Source organism: Bombus vancouverensis, chromosome 11, assembly GCF_051014615.1.
Source record: "Bombus vancouverensis nearcticus chromosome 11, iyBomVanc1_principal, whole genome shotgun sequence".
Classification (NCBI taxonomy): Eukaryota; Metazoa; Arthropoda; class Insecta; order Hymenoptera; family Apidae; genus Bombus; species Bombus vancouverensis.
Genome location: NC_134921.1, coordinates 810,778 through 823,631, shown reverse-complemented (window position 1 = coordinate 823,631; position 12,854 = coordinate 810,778). Strand labels below are relative to the sequence as shown.

The following is a 12,854-nucleotide window of genomic DNA, read 5'->3' as shown; positions in this document are numbered from 1 at the left end:
TTCTCCTGTGATCAGAGCCATGTGTCCTGGGTTTTGGTTATGGTGTATGCAAATTCGTCGGGCAGTTTGCCAAGCTTAAAGCGTTCTCTATTAGTTTCTTCTGTGTGGTGAGTCTTTGTGTCGGTATATCATGGTATAATGTTGTCATTTGTCATTTTACTTTCGAGTTTATTAGAAATAAGAATAACCTTTTATTATTATTAATATATATATATATATATAGAAAAAGAAAATTTTTTTATATTTTATATTTCTCTTTTTTTTCTTATTGTTAAAACTTTTGTTTTATTTTAGGTTTTACGTACATGTTATCAGTGAAAATAAATATTATGAATGCTACTTGGGTTATAATTATATACATATATGCATACGTATTGGTAAGTAGTATAGATGAGATTTGTTTTATTGTTATGAATATATAAGTATATATTATCAATAGGAATAGATATTACAAATATAGCTTGTCTTTGAATATATATATATGTGCGTGTAATGGTAAATATGACGGCTTATTTTTATGAGTCACTTGCATTATCAATGGAAGTGAGTGTTATAAATATCGCCTACTTTACAACATGCGTGTATATATATATTGGTAGATATAAGTGAGAATTATATGTATAGTTATAAATGTTGTTTGTTTACAGGTGGATAGCAAAAGTATTTGGTTTCGTGGGTGGCGTACAGGTGCCTTACAGTTCTACGGTGCGGATTGCTATTCCTTGGACTATAAAAATTTCTTTCGAGATGAGTCAGATTATTGTAACGATCATGCATGGGAGGATTTTCTGCAGAGATTCAAAATGCTCTCTGGATTCCTCGTGAAACGTCTGGACAACACCTACATGTACTTCCATCCGTCGTTCAGAGAATGGTTGATGAATTCGCCATCCGTTCTGCACACACATACAAAAATAGTTAATGTGAATATATATATTATTTATTTTTATTTTTTTTTTTTTATAACTTTCGTTCGGACCTGTTCCTTTGTACGAAGACTGTATCCCTGTATATAATATAATATATATAATATGTTATGATTATGTTAGTTGTTATTTATTATATATATATTTTCCTTATCTCTCTCTTTTTTTTGTTTGTTTTTTTTTATTAGTACCTAACATTGCTATTATGATGCTGTATTACATTGCATTGGCTATTATTTGTATGTGCGACGAATTTTTCAACATGGCCGCTCGCGTGTCTCTTTGGTATGGCGTTGGTTTAATGTCAACAGTAACGTGTTGTTGAAATAGCTAATTAATTGTTAATCATTATAATTTTATTTAGTAGTGTTTTTGTAATATTGTTTTGTATTTCATGATATTGTCTGTGTCAATACCGTGTGCTACTTTAATGTGATAGCATGGATTGTATTGTTACCGAATTTCAATAGTCATTGTTTTGATTATACGTGACTTGCATTTATGTAAGTCTTGTTTAATTTAGTTAATGTTTTGTGTATTGTGTTACCAGTTATTTTCGTGTAGCATAACTTTATTCCTTTGCACCGAGTTCAGTCATGTCTTGTTGTTAATATTTAGTTAGTCTATCTTGATTAATTTCTAACCTATTTCTGTGTTTATTGACTTTTCTTATTTTCCCTATTAATTTATTATTGCATGTACTTGCTATTTGTTATTATTTTGTGTATGATATGAATTAGTTTTCTTATTAGTGATTAAATTTTATTTGTTAGATTGACATTGTAATTTCTAACCCATTTCTGTGTTTATTGACTTTTCTTATTTTCCCTATTAATTTATTATTGCACGTACTTGCTATTTGTTATTATTTTGTGTATGATATGAATTAGTTTCCTTATTAGTGATTAAATTTTATTTGTTAGATTGACATTGTAATTTCTAACCCATTTCTGTGTTTATTAACCTTTCTTATTTTCCCTATTAATTTATTATTGCTTGTACTTGATATTTGTTATTATTTTATGCATGATATGAATTAGTTCCCTTATTAATGATTAAAATTTATTTGTTAGATTAACATTGTCTGTAATTCTTCAGATTCTGCTCTTTCGATGCTGCGTCACTTACCTGGATCGTTCCCACAACATCATCCGATTCTTTGATATGCCTTGGATACTTACTACGGCTGCCTTCTACTATGGCTGCCTTCAATCGTCTTATATCTGTGGTCATAAAGGTGGTGTTTAATTTATTTAATTCAATATGTGTATAATGCATTGTGTGCGCGACCGCTATTGGGCATTACAAAATAACATAACAATACTACGTAGATTAATGCATAACAAAATATCCTTTTACTCCGGTTATATTTATTACTAACTCTCAATTAATCTATCTTGATTATTTTCTAACCGCTTTCTATACTTTATTAGCTATTTTATTTCTTCTTACTAACCTGCGAAATTCATGCATGTACACTTCCTTGTATAGTGATTAATTGTTCACGAGGTAGGTTGCACTTTCACTGTTTTAGTTATTCGTTGAACTAACACGTTTTACGTTCAAACAGTAATTGGAGCGCTCGTAATAAACCTTTTCTTTTCAAGTTTCCGCTATCTGTGTTATTCAACGAACAGTGCCATGCTTCCACAGTATTGTTATAACATTTAGTACTGTTGTATTTTGCATTAAGGCAATTGAAGTTAATTTGTTCATTTATTTTTCAGCTGGCTGTTGTACATGGTGTTCCGCAAACAGGGAGCCATAACCTATTTTGCACGTAAACCTTCTCGTATGATGATTACTTGTTCACAAGGTAACTTTCACTTTCACTCTTTTAATTATTTATTGAATCAACACGTTTTATATTCAAACAATGATTGGAGTACACATGATAATTTTCTTTTTTTTCTTTTTAGGTGTTCACTATCTGTATTATTCGACGAACAGTGTCACACCTCCTTTTGATTTATCCACAATATAGTTATAACATTTAGTAACCTTGTATTTTGCACTGAGACGATTGAAACTAATTTATTCACTTATTTTAGGTAGCTGTCGTACATTATGTACCACGAACAACGATCCATAACCTATACTTGCACGTACACTTTCTTGTATGTTGATCACTTGTTCACAAGGTAACTTTCACTTTCACTAGTTAATTATTCATTGAGTTAACACGTTTTATATTTAAACAATAATTGAATCACATATAATAATTTTCCTTTTCTTTTCTTTTATGTTTTCGCTATCTGTGTCATTCGACGAACAGCACTACAACATACACTACTGCACTACGTTGCCCACTGAAATCACTTTATTCATTGTTTATTTCGATTATGCGCTAGTTTTAACTTGTTTAAGTGCACCGTTCGCGGAATCCCATTTTCACTTCAATCTTGACGTTTTGGTTCTGCAAGATTTCTAGCACTTTGTGTGGTCCAGTATATTGATCGGAGAATTTTCCTTTACTAGGTTCTTTTAGTAAATATATCGAATCTCCTATTTTAAAATCTTGAGGGTTGATTCGTCGATCGTAATATTCCTTTGATCTTAGTTTGGATTTTATCAAATTTTCTCTTGCCATTCGTTGTACGGTGTAAATTTTATTGAACAGATCTTCGAGATATTCTGAGTATGTTGGTTCCATGTTCTCTTCGATTATTACTTCACCAGTAGGTTCTCTGGCTAGATGTCCAAAACTAATTCGTGCGGGGAGAATTTCGTTCCTTTCCTTCATTTTAGTTTTTATTTTGCGCCAAGACGCAAGTTTACTGACATCGATCCAATTATCCAATTGCTTGCTAATAGCATTCAAAATACAAATTTTTGAAAGTGCCGCAGCCATATTAACCCAAAAATATTTTGTATATAGTATAGCGTGATACCATCTATATTTTCCTGGGGGAATCATAAGATCAGCACTACCTACTATGTTACCTACGTCAAATATTAGATGTAGTAACCAATAAAGTATTTTTAATCCAATTATAATCCAATGGCTAGTGTATTCAAGTTTTTATATATATCTTCAACTGGTGATTCCCTATTTTCTCCCTTTTGATTTCTTTGGGCTCGTTGAACTTGCGTTTCTTCAGCTTGAAAATGTTTAGAATCCTTTTCCTTGGTTACCCTTTTTCCTTCTTTATTTACTTTATTCACAACACCTTTATTTTTCTCTACCTTTTCAGGATGAATAGTTTCACTGGAAGTGCTTATTATAATTAAATTATTATTTATTTGTATGGAACGTTTAAGAATATTTTTGGTAGATTTGGAATTATTCTTTGAATTTTTATTACAAACCTTTTTGCTTATAGATTCTGTTTTGGATTTAGGGATAGCTATATTTTTATTTTCTATAGTGTGATCTTCCTTGCAATTTAATGATTTGGCTTTGAGTTCGATAAAGTTTCCTTCTGATGGTTTTATAGAAGTTTTTGAGTGAGATACACTCGCTATCTCTTTTCCTATTATGGTTGAGACATTCACGAAATTCGTGGAGTCTTGCTTTTGTATCTTTGCCAAGTCGAACGTGGAGAGGCAATTCGCACTTCCCAGCGGGTCCAATATCTCTGTGATATTATGCAGTGGATAAGCATTGCCTGTCGTCTCGTCGTTCAATTTCCTAGTTTCTGCTTCGTCTGAAAGTTCTTTGGCACTAATATTATTTATCTTGTTTGGTAACTCAGGAAATTTCTCACTCATGATCCTGTCTATGGCACCGTGCGTCCTCTTATTATTTAACGTGACATTATCCCTTATCACAGCAACGGAATGGTGTTTGCATTGAAAAGTTGATTGGTTGAAATGATCAGCATCTCTCTTTTGATTTAGATCTCTATCGAGGTATTTATTTATGCATTTTTCTTCCCAAATTATTGCTCTTGCTTCTTTTCTAACATTTTCTTCTATTCCCGGGTTGTTTAGATGTTTCCGCGACGGCGGTATAAATCTCCAGTTCTGGCGGTTGTTTCGGTTATAATTATTCGAAGGTGTCGAATGTTGGTATCGAATTCTATTGTTCACTTGTTTTAGTTCTCGTATTGCTTTCACGGTTTGGCGGTACGCATCGTCCAAGGATTGGTATCCTGCTATCTTTACTCGTAAATACACCTCGTTTCGAAGCCCCTTAACGAAAGCTTCTCTCGTGTCTCGATCTATCCTATCTTGAAATACGGTGCCGTACTCGTACCTTTCCCCGTTCATTATCGCCAGTCTGAGATCTTTGACGCGTTCTATCTAGTCCAAAATATCTTCTCCCGGTCGTTGAAATATTGTAGCTAATTCCCCTTTATATTCGTTAACCGTTTTTCCCGGACCGAACATATCTTTTAATTTATTCCCGAAATCGTTTAAACTTATTACTTCTGTGCCTTCTATGGCGAGAAATGCGTGTCCGCGAAGCTTATTCGTTAATAATTTTACTAACTGAGATTCTTGATGCCTAGGAACCATGTTTCGTGCGCGCTCGCATGCTCTTAAAAATCGAAATACCGACGGTCGATGTTCGTCGAACACTGGTACTGTCTCTATTGCATCTTTTAACTTAATTGGTTGGGTATTAACTTCTATCGGTATTGTCGCTTGGGAAATTATCGGCGATGATACGGGTGTCTTGATTTCTTTTTTTATTTTCAGTGAACGCACATCGTCTTGTAATTTATTCATTGTTGTACTCATGTCGCGAAAATTCGCATCCCATGCTTTAAGTTTTTCCGACAACATCAAGATCATGTCTTTGTCCAACGATTCTAATTTAGTCGACATTATTTCTTAGGTATATATTTTATCGATAATCGTAACAACTTTAATTCTTTGTGGAGCGAATCGAACCGTTTAAACCAACTTTAATCCTCCGTGAAGCGGATCCCACCGCTGCCACCAAAAATTTAAATCTCTAATGTTACGTATCAATTTGTTTGTTTAAATCGATCAAATCTTAAGTTTAAATTTTACTGAAAAATTTTTTTTTTCGTTCGAGTTTGAATTTAATCTGAAGGGAAATAAACTGAATTGATATTATTGTGTATGTAATACTGATTTAGATTTCTAATTAATACGGTAGTTGCTGCCACCAGAAATAGTCTAAGAACTATTTCAAAATATTTTATTTTTTATTATTTTTTTTCGTTTAATGGGTAGCGTTAACTGACGCTTAATGCAACTGGTAAACGATTTCCACTTTTCGGCTAACCTGCTATGTGCAGGGATATTGGCACGGGAGAGGATTAAAGCTGGGAACAATAAATATTTGTCCTCGTTAAACGGATTTTTATTTGAATGTAGAATTGCTTAGATTATTACCTTTATATATATTTTATTAGCCGGATATATATATTTTAGCGTTGCTGGATTGGATAGGAATGTGAGATTTTTCGTTGTTTTATATAAATTTATTTTTACGTTTGACTTCTTCTTCTCTTTTAATTTCGCTGTAGTAGTTTGCCGTTAGAACCGAAACTCAATTCATTTACTACGATGGATTCTGTTACCATGATTTTCTTGCCTTTTGAGTTTAATAATCGAGGATGATTCTAACGATCCTCTCTGTGTGGGACTCGTGTGATTTCGGAAGCCCTGCCCAAAGATGGGTAATATTTTACCAACAGTGGGAGGAGGAATGCGAAGATCGATGGGTGTTTTCGATAATCGAAAACACCGTTTGCACAAGCCAACACAGCGAACGATCCTTTGGTTAAATTTTCGAAGGGAAATTATTCTGCTATTTCTCTCTTACAATCGCATGCAATGATGGCAAGAATATCGGTTAATAGCAATGCCGGTATTGCTCTTAATTTTCGATTGACCCCGACGATGTATTTAATGGTCCTCTCTGTGCGGGACTTGTGTGATTTCGCAAGCCTTGCCCAAAGACGGACAATATTTTGCCAACAATGGGAGGAGGAATGCGAAGATCAGTGGGTGTTTCAGTAGCTGAAAATACCGTTCGCACAAGCCGACACAGCGGACAACTCCTTTGTTTAAAGTTTAAACAATGATTCTATCTTCAAAACCGTTCACGAAAATAAAACGAGATCGATGATAGGAAGTTCTAATTCGATTCTCGAGGGCAACGAGATTATCAGAGAAGAAGGAAATTTTCAAAATTAATTTTCTTACCTTGAGGAGTAGGTGCTGTCTGGTGCCATTACCTCAGCTGCTCCGGTGGTCGTCGAAGTTTTTGTTGGGTTTATTACTTGAACTCGAATATAGTTTACTATCAACTTTTACTTTATTTATCTATTTCGATACAGACTGAACAATTTACTAACTGGATTAATACCGCAATTACAATGCGCGTTTCTGTCTAAGCGATGAAATGAGGACTTCAAAGATAAAATCTTTCTTTTACTTAGTCGCGGTTCTCTTTTCTTGACCGAAAAACTAAAGACCCCGAAACGCAAAATACTATACAAAATTTCTAAACGCAATGATGAGCGCAATAACGAACGTAGTAACAATGAACACAAAATATAATGAGCACAAGAATAATGAACGGTAATAACAATGATCACTATAATAATGAACGCAAGAATAATGAACGTAATACGAATGATCCGTAATAACCATGAACACAAAATATAATGAGCGTAATAAGAATGTTCACCAGAATAATAATGAGCGCTGCTCTATGTTGCTTCGCTTATTTATAATGCCATCCCCCACGGGGTGGTGGTCCACTGGGGGTACGCATCCGTGGGAATCGGGATGTTGCAGTTTGGGTTTCTTGGAATCGTACGTGACAAAATGTAAATTCTGTATTTCGACTTAGTTTTTATCGGTCCTGTGCTTCTGCTGAGCTAGCGTCTAGGAGGCTTGAAGCATTCCATGCTGATCTAGTCTTTTCCGCGAGAAACTTCTATGTTTTGTACCGTGGGAATTACCCGTGTTTCTTCGGCGCGTGCAAGGGCCGGCGGTTGCAGCATCATTATCACCTCGATGTTTGCTCGGGCAACACGCGCAATTCCGCTGCTCTCCCACAACAAGGACCTCCTTCTTCGAGTTATTTTTCGTAAGTTTGGATATTCGCATATTATGGTTGTTTTTGCGATTTTAATGTTTTTTCCTTTTTTGTTGTTTCCCTAGGCTTCGGTGATCGTCGTTCGGACAATGTTTGCGGAGGCATTTCCATCAGAGGTTCCTTATTATTATTTTTTAGATGTATTTTGTTTTATGTACGATATATATATATATATATGAAATATATGAAAAGAATTAGGGTTAGGGGCGTGGAACGAATCTTCGTTTGGGTTACACGTTGTCGTTATGCAATAGAGAAGACATTGACTAGTGCAAATACGATTATTATAGAACCGGACAAGTAACCGCGGTAGTTAGGTACTCGAGAAACTAATGACAATGATCCTAGGTTCAATAACGAATCCGCGGTCGACGGGATGATAGATGAACGTACTCACAAAATCTAAGTCGGTACGCGTAATATTCACTGATCGTAAAGTAATATTCACTCCTTTCATCAATGAGATCGCGAGCGAGAATGTCTTTCCCGTCCCGATGATGCCACGGAGGAAAACTATAATGGGGTGTGTCTAAGGACACGAGATCATCGGATTCGTCGAGAAAAGCCTTCGTTCAGAAAGTAAGGGAAATTGGCGTTGCTGCTAATTGGTCAATCTCCATATCGGTGGTTAGAAAAAGATGCTAGCCGCCCTCGAGGGAAAGTTGCTAGTGGGAGACGCCGCTCGTTGAAAAATATGTCTCCCCTATCTTCCCGTAGTTGGGACAAAGACTGTTTGTCTGTTTGAAGGACTTTAGTTAACTAAACCTTAAGATTTATAACGGGCCCTCGGGCTAGCCGAACATGTACTGCGGAGACGCATCGACATCTGGCAATCATCTTACGCGAAGAATAGGGTCTGCGTGTGGCGAGCCACGGGACAGAAACCGTTGGAATGTTTACTGTCGCGTGTCGCCACGAATATTTCTTTTAAGGAGAGCTATAGAATTATTCCATATGTTTGTTGGGCAAAGCGTTCATCCCTTGACCGCGGCTACGTTGGGCGACAGACTGTCACCTCGAGCCAAAGCTCACCGTCACTAATCTCGAACAATTACAATCGGATTGAATAACTACAATAGTTTAGTTACAGTTATAGTAGACTTTAGATTGCAATGTTGCGGGGCTATCCAAAGGTTCCGGTGTCCTTTCATCTCCGACATATAGATATACATGTATATGTGACGAAATATACTAAAGCAATATTGACCCTTTGTCGCTGAAAGTATCAAACTACAAAACTTCCTTTCAAATTTTCAGAATAAGGAAATCAGGATCATGATAAATAATTGGAACATAATTAAAAATAATATATCTTCTCTATAAGATAATGAATACATTGGTTCATTTAATTTTTATGGATATTCAAACGCTTCTGTGAAATAAAACGTCAAGATTATAGAGTATAAAATTCATAGCTATGAAATAACTAAAACTCTGATGTATTATTAAAAATATACGTTAGGTTGTATGTAGTGATACATACAAAGATTACATGTACAAACCCATAATTAACACAATGCTACCGCAACCATTCTGCAATCTACCTTGCCCAAAACACTCTTCCAGTCACCTCCAAACTCTTCAATTCTCTCCACCTAACCACCCACAAACCATTCACAAACATGCAATTCTCGACAAAAGAAGAACTTATCGTCAGTTGTCCTTAACATCTCGTTCATTCATTTGGTCCCTATCCCCCTATTTCCTCCCACTGCGATGATCGCACTACATTTTTCCACGTCTCTATTCTATTCTCTGGATGATCTGAATTCTCGAGCAGTCGAGTGACGATTGATCTGTACAATTGATCGATTTCTTTTTACTACAGACATGCAAGAAATTCCGTGTTGGAGAGCGATGTTGCGAGTTCGAGTGCCTGGACCATCTGAAGAACGTTACCGGAACTGGTATAGTTTATGTCGTTGATGATAATAATTCCTCCACGACTCAGCAACAAGAGCTACTCTGGGTGATGAGCTTAATGGTGCTGTTGCGGCTATTTTAATTTTTCAACAAGGATCCAAATGGTGCCGTTGACGAAATTCTTTCATTATAAACGTCAACGATCAACATCAGCCATCAGGGAACGAAGAAGGTACGCTGTAACGTGTCTGAGTAATTATACCTCGAGGAGTACATACAGTTATGTAATGAAGATTCGTATGTGAGTGTTTGTTTTCTTATTTCTTTTCCCTTTGTTTCATTTGAATGGATTTTTGTACTCAAAGAGCGAGGTAAGATTACGTCAGATACGTTTTTACATATGCTAAAAAAATGGAAAATGATGATGATGAATCAATGACACGTAGAAAATTATGATCTATTGTATTGCTGTTATCTAATGGTGTTGTAGTTGACTGTATGGTGGATGTATCTAATGGTGTTGTAGTTGACTGTATGTTGTTCAATATTGCTATGAAACTCTTCTGATTCATTGTCACTTATACGAAGGATGGAAGTATACGAAATTGATAAAATTATTAATAATATTTACGAAGAGAAAGTAAGCTGTTCTATTTTAAATAAGAGACTGGTCAGCGTGGTTATTTTGTTTACAAAATCAAACGAATTTAATGAATGTAATGGTAAGGAAGTAACTATAAATGGCTGTTAAACTATTTTTATGCTTGAAAAGTAATTCGCAAAGTAATGTAAAGCAGTGCTACTGAGTTGTACATAACCTCTTTCAGAATTTGTTCTTAACCTCTTGCTTCATAACTTCCTTAATTATACTCTTCAAACTTATTGACTACTTCGATGTTGTTACGAACAGAAACTGATAAAATATTAATCTTAAATATAGATTGAAATGAAAGCTTGTCACGTAAATATATATATATGTCGGAGAAGCAGTGGGGATAGGGTTGTTGGTGTTTGGGGAGTCTTCATTGAAGGTAGCCATCGTTGCGGTGTAGCGAAGATACGATTTATTGACACAGGTATGAATAACACAGGTTTGACAATCTATCACGGCGGTGAGACGTCCGCGACACTAGTGACAGTGATCTCAGGTTCAATAACGAATCCGCGGTCAACGGGATGACAGATAGGCGTTCTCGCTGAATCTAAGTCTGACTCGTAAACGATAATTGCTGAGCGTAAAGACGTTACTCTTTAGTCGACGGGAGCGCGTCAAAGAATGCGCGTCCCGTCCCGATGATTCCACAGAGGAAAACTATACTGGGGTGTGTCTAAGGACACGAGATCATCGGATTCGTCGAGGAAAGCCTTCGTTTAGGAAGTAAGGGAAATTGACGTTGCTGCTAATTGGTCAATCTCCATATCGGTGGTTAGAAAAAGATGCTAGCCGCCCTCGAGGGAAAGTTGCTAGTGGGAGACGCCGCTCGTTGAAAAATATGTCTCCCCTATCTTCCCGTAGTTGGGACAAAGACTGTTTGTCTGTTTGAAGGACTTTAGTTAACTAAACCTTAAGATTTATTACGGGCCCTCGGGCTAGCCGAACATGTACTGCGGAGACGCATCGACATCTGGCAATCATCTTACGCGAAGAATAGGGTCTGCGTGTGGCGAGCCACGGGACAGAAACCGTTGGAATGTTTACTGTCGCGTGTCGCCACGAATATTTCTTTTAAGGAGAGCTATAGAATTATTCCATATGTTTGTTGGGCAAAGCGTTCATCCCTTGACCGCGGCTACGTTGGCCGACAGACTGTCGCCTCGAGCCAAAGCTCACCGTCACTAATCTCGAACAATTACAATCGGATTGAATAACTACAATAGTTTAGTTACAGTTATAGTAGACTTTAGATTGCAATGTTGCGGGGCTATCCGAAGGTTCCGGTGTCCTTTCATCTCCGACATATATATATATATATATATATATATATATGTACTACTTACTCAAACTATGGATCACATAACCTATACAAAAAAAAAAAAAATTATTGTACACTATAAAGCAAGAGGTTAAATCTTTAATCTGTTAAGAATTAAATTTTTTATTGTAACTGCGAAAATTATAAAAGTACCAAGCGAAGCAAGTACGGAATATATGCGGAATATGAATCGCTCAACGAACCAAAGAGCGGCTCAGTGACAAAATTAGTAAAATAAAGACCACGAATATTACAACATTATATTCTACCACAAAATAATTCTCTATACAAAAAAGGTACACAACGAATCGATTTTTTCACAACGATAAGAGTCAACAGAACTAATCAAGACCAGGCGAGACTCTCATAAGACAACGATATCAGAGGGATCAAATCAGCGACTTCAATCTATGTTACAGAGTATAGTTATCAAGAAAAATTGCTCTTTTCATGAAAAGTATGGTAATGATACTCTTATAATACATTGTATATCTGGCAGTCGGATGTGCCCGTGGCCATCGGAAATGTAAAGACGACGCTTTTAGAAAGTGATAGCGCCATCGCGTTTTAAAAACGCGTTAGAAGAAGGACGGTTTCGCTATCCAAGGCGAATCGAAAAGTGTGCGTGTTGCGAGAATCAGAGTTGATCGAGACGTCGAAGCATAGAGTCGTTAGAATTGAGTTGCGAGTGTTGTCGAGTGTTAGAGTTGCTAGTGAGAGAGAGAGAGAGAGAGAGAGAGAGAGAGAGAGAGAGTTAGTTACCAAATAGTTGTCAAGTTATTTGTTGTAAATACGAGCGTTGCATTTAGTTTTCCTGTTAATCAAACATCGTTTCTCTGTCTAACTAATATCTGTATTTTCAATCCATTATTAATAAATTATAATTAATCGGACAAAATTACACCTTTAATATATTCCGATATTACATTACCGTGATGTAATATTTATCATGCTTATTTTGTACGTAAAACGAATCGTTGGAATATTCCCGAAGCTAACGAAGCATTTCCCAAAAGTTAAACCGAAGAAATTAACGCGAATAGTTAAGTGAAATTTTTCCATTAA

General features: G+C 36.0%; 1 protein-coding gene across 4 annotated transcripts; it reads left to right on the top strand.

Annotated features, from left to right (window-relative positions):
• The first annotated feature begins 300 nt into the window (after positions 1 to 300).
• LOC143303363 (uncharacterized) lies at positions 301 to 12,687 on the top strand. 4 transcript variants are annotated; one of them, XR_013059555.1, is made up of 6 exons: positions 301 to 377; positions 648 to 923; positions 2,025 to 2,163; positions 2,654 to 2,742; positions 2,978 to 3,067; positions 9,782 to 12,687. XR_013059555.1 is itself a non-coding variant. In XM_076622802.1 (5 exons), the coding sequence occupies exons 1-4, from the start codon at positions 306 to 308 to the stop codon at positions 2,692 to 2,694; spliced, it is 528 nt and encodes a 175-aa protein (XP_076478917.1). In that variant the 5' UTR covers positions 301 to 305; the 3' UTR covers positions 2,695 to 2,742; positions 9,782 to 12,687. The 4 variants fall into 4 exon arrangements, 3 of the variants coding, with proteins under 3 accessions (XP_076478917.1, XP_076478915.1, XP_076478918.1); XM_076622802.1 differs by lacking the exon at positions 2,978 to 3,067; XM_076622800.1 differs by lacking the exons at positions 2,978 to 3,067; positions 9,782 to 12,687 and adding an exon at positions 2,846 to 2,926.
• The last annotated feature ends 167 nt before the right edge of the window (positions 12,688 to 12,854 follow it).